At 62.4% G+C, this 3514-nt stretch overlaps 1 protein-coding gene across 1 annotated transcript; it reads right to left on the reverse strand.

Moving 5' to 3' along the window:
• Positions 1 to 1185: 1185 nt before the first annotated feature.
• Positions 1186 to 2816, reverse strand: LOC123166253 (protein IRX15-LIKE). Its single transcript, XM_044584023.1, has 2 exons — positions 1780 to 2816; positions 1186 to 1646 (listed from the first exon to the last, which is right to left on the reverse strand). The coding sequence occupies exons 1-2, from the start codon at positions 2520 to 2522 to the stop codon at positions 1370 to 1372; spliced, it is 1020 nt and encodes a 339-aa protein (XP_044439958.1). The 5' UTR covers positions 2523 to 2816; the 3' UTR covers positions 1186 to 1369.
• Positions 2817 to 3514: the final 698 nt, after the last annotated feature.

Below are 3514 nucleotides of genomic sequence, written 5' to 3' on the forward strand. Positions count from 1 at the left end.
GGAGATCGCGCGTATCCGCGCCTCTCTGTCGCGGGCGGCGAGGGAAGGTCCACGGTACGTCCCCGACAACTCGTTGTGGGAGCCCTACTTCCGTCGCCGCCACGCCGAGCAGCTCGAGGCCACCAACGGCGTCGTGCCCTCCGGAAGGCTCAACTCCGAAGGCCGCCGCCGATGGTAGGGCGTGCCCGGCCGCACGCTGGAGGCCGTCCTCGAGTACATCGAGGGCGGCAACACGCCTAGGCTGGAGTACCCCGCTCCCCCGTCCTTCTCTCGCCGACGTGGGAGCTCGTGGACGCCGAGGCGCATGGATCCGGGGGCGTCCTCCTCGTCCGGCCGCTCGTCCGGCTCTCTCTGCCTCCGCCCCGTCAAGCCGGAGCCCCAGGACACGCCAGTCAGCCAGCGCACCCGCAGCTCCGGCGTCTGCATCGACGACTCCACCCCCGCCTCTGGCTGCCTCGTCCTCGTCAGGCCGAAGCCGGAGCCCGGCCTCCCCGCGGAGTACGAGGAGATAGCCCGGCGCGGCTTCTCCGACGAGGAGGCCCTACAATGGGCGCGGGACGACTACCTCCGCGACGAGATGGTCCGGCAGCGCCGGGCCCTGGAGGAGATAGCCGCCCGCAAGCATGGGCGCGAGGACGAGCACGGCGTGGTGATCCTCGACAGCGACGAGGACGAGGACGCCCCCGGACCGTCCAACCTGCCGCGCCAACCTGGGGAGGGGTGCAGCAGGGACGGGGCCGCAGAGGAGGCGACGACGACAACGACGGCGGCGGCGGCGACTACACGCAGTTCTACAGCCTCCTCGGCATGTAGAGCTTCAAGGAAGGCGGGCGGCGAGGAGCGACGACGGAGACGGCGGGCCTAGTAGCGTTTTTTTATTTTTTTTGTAAAATATTTTAAATATGTATGAACTCATTAAAGTTTGGTTGAATTTGCGCCGTGTTTGTGCCGGATTTTAGTTTTCAAAAAAACGTGGACGCCACGACCGGAGGGCATCACGCCTCCAGCACGCGGTTTGCGCCGATGCGGGCAATTTTTAGCGCCACCGGCTGGAGATGCTCTTATATCAATTCTTCTTTGCCGTGCTGGTTCTTGTCGTGTGCACAGGCGACGTGAAAAATCGACGACGAGAAATAATAAATAAAATAAAATAAAGTAAGAAAAGGAGCAACGGACGCCATGGCGTGAGCCGTGAGCACAACAATTCCTTCCTCTCACTGATTTTTACAGCTTGGTCGAGCTTTCACTGGCGCCCTTTTTTCACCACACATGCCGACATCATCATTGGCTATCAGACGACGGTAAAAAAGATACTAGGAGAGAGAGAGAAGAGGTAAGTTACCGGAGTAAAAAATAAAATAAATCTAATCTACTGCGCGGCGGTGTCGGTGCTGGCGGCGCGGCCGCAGAAGGCATCCCGGCGGACGGCGCTGCCGCCGCGGATGACAAAGTGGGCGAGCGACCGCGTGCTGCTCGCCGGCACGCGGTTCTCCTCGCACAGGAACTCCCTGGAGCACGCCCGCTCCACCTCCCGCTCGTAGTCGTGCACCAGCACGTCCGTCGCCGCGCCCTCCTCCTTCCGCGCCCGCGCCAGCACCCCCGCCGTGAATATCGCCGACATCCGCCCCGGCGACGACGCCGTGTACCTGAACAAGACGGCGGCCATCGTCATTCAAAACCGAACGAGATTCAGGGACCTGCTGCTCTCGCTCGAGCGAGAAATCTGATTCCCCCAAAACGAAAACGAAATTTGGATCTTGGACAAGGCGAAAGCCCTACCCGCGCGGGCCGTCGACGAGGATGACGTCCCAGGCGACGTCGTAGAGCTGGTTGGGGAGGTCGTTGATGGCGAGGCGGCAGTCGGAGAAGAGGAGGTTCTGGACGGGGCGGCACTCGGCGGCGCGGGCGGCGCGGGCGGCCTCGAGGAGGTCCGGGAACTCGCGGACCGTGGTGGTGTAGGCCACGTCGTAGGCCTCCAGCCCCGGGTGCCGCCCCTCCAGGTGAGACACGTACCACTGGTTCTCGTCCAGGAACACGGTGCGCCCGCCGTGGTTGAGCGCGCGCCACAGCGGCGTCTCCCCGCCCAGCCCGAACACCAGCAGGTTGCACGGGGACCGCCGCTTCAGCGCCGCCGCGATGGCGCGCACGTCCGCGGCCGGCATGCTCCCGGACGTGTTGCCCCCCACCGCCGCGTACTGCACCAGCGCGTCGAACACGTACCCCGGCAGCCCCGGCCCAAACGCCGCCGCCTCCTCCCCCTTCGCCGCGGCGGCCCTCCGCGACACCGCGAGCCTGGCCCCCGAAGCCGACCCCGTGGCCCTCCGCCTGGCGCCGACGGCCGAGGACGCGTCCCGCGCGGCGGAGAGTAGCGAGGCCAGGGATACGCACGCGAAGCAGGCCAGGAAGACGACGAGCCACAGCCGGCGGCGCCCCATCCACGGCGACCCCGACCCGCCGCCGGACGGCTTGTTCGACGAAGAGTGCACCAGCAGCACCTTCGGCCCGCCGCCCAGCCCCTTCATCCCCCGCCTCCCCCCGTCCCCGCCAACCAGCCGCCGGACCAAGAAACGCGGCGGCGGCACGGATTGGAGCGCAGCGAGGCGGCGGTAGGGCGAGATTGAAGAACCCCAATCTGAGCTGGCCTCCCGGATCGATCTGCTCCCAGTGACAGCGAGTGGGTTGGGATAGTTATGGGGAGGGAGGAGGCGGTGGTGGTGTGGGTGGGGGGTGGAGGTGGAGGGGAAGCAATGCGGGTGGAGGAGGGAGGAAGGGGAGGGAGGAGAGGGGATGGGTCTGCTCGGCCGGCCGCGGCTGGGTTGGGTCGGGTTGGTAGGTTGAAGGGGAAATCGATCCCGCCGGGGTTTGCGGTGGGTCTCGGGTCTGTTTCGTGTGTAGTATTTCTGGCAGCCCGGCCCCAAAGGTCTCCACGGAGTCAAAGGTCTGTGGTAACCCAAGTAGTGTAGCGGGCGGCAGCAAAGATCATGTGGAAATGAGTAATATATTTCTCTGTTTATGAGTAGTTGGTTGAAAAAAGTTGGCATTAGTCTTCGAGAGCTGCTATACAGACGACATTCACAGACGATTTCAGCACGACACTTCATCTCACACCATCCATTCAAGACGCCAATTTACAGAAAGTTGTTGGATTTGGCATCGGCTCAGGATCGTGCAAGCAAATGTCGTCTGTGAAGTAGTTTCGTTAGTCTTTTGGGTAACAATTGGCATAAGTTGACCTGGGCTTTGTACACTGCAAGGTGCTTAGAGGGGTGCTTAGTAAAATTATTTTTTTTAAAACACATATGCTTATGTCTATAGGAGGGGTGTCCAATTAAGCGTGTCTTAAAATGAGTACCGGCGCTTGGAAAAATGTTGGTTTATTTTTAAGCACCTTGCATTAGACATGGCCTTCAAGCTTACTCGATTTTTGCACGTGTCGGATAGTGGTTGTTGGGGGGGGGGGGGGGGGGGTGTTACTCAACGCATGGGCTCGAGACGGGTACGTTGCTACATCGCA

The sequence above is a fragment of the Triticum aestivum genome, chromosome 7D (genome assembly GCF_018294505.1).
Source record: "Triticum aestivum cultivar Chinese Spring chromosome 7D, IWGSC CS RefSeq v2.1, whole genome shotgun sequence".
In the NCBI taxonomy this organism is placed as follows: Eukaryota; Viridiplantae; Streptophyta; class Magnoliopsida; order Poales; family Poaceae; genus Triticum; species Triticum aestivum.

Bases quoted from the DNA above. Each gene is read 5' to 3' on its own strand.
- LOC123166253 (XM_044584023.1), bottom strand. From the start codon at position 2,522: ATGAAGGGGCTGGGCGGCGGGCCGAAGGTGCTGCTGGTGCACTCTTCG. The intron at 1,647-1,779 runs GTAGGGCTTTCG...CGTCTTGTTCAG, and splicing joins CTCGTCGACGGCCCGCGCGG to GTACACGGCGTCGTCGCCGG.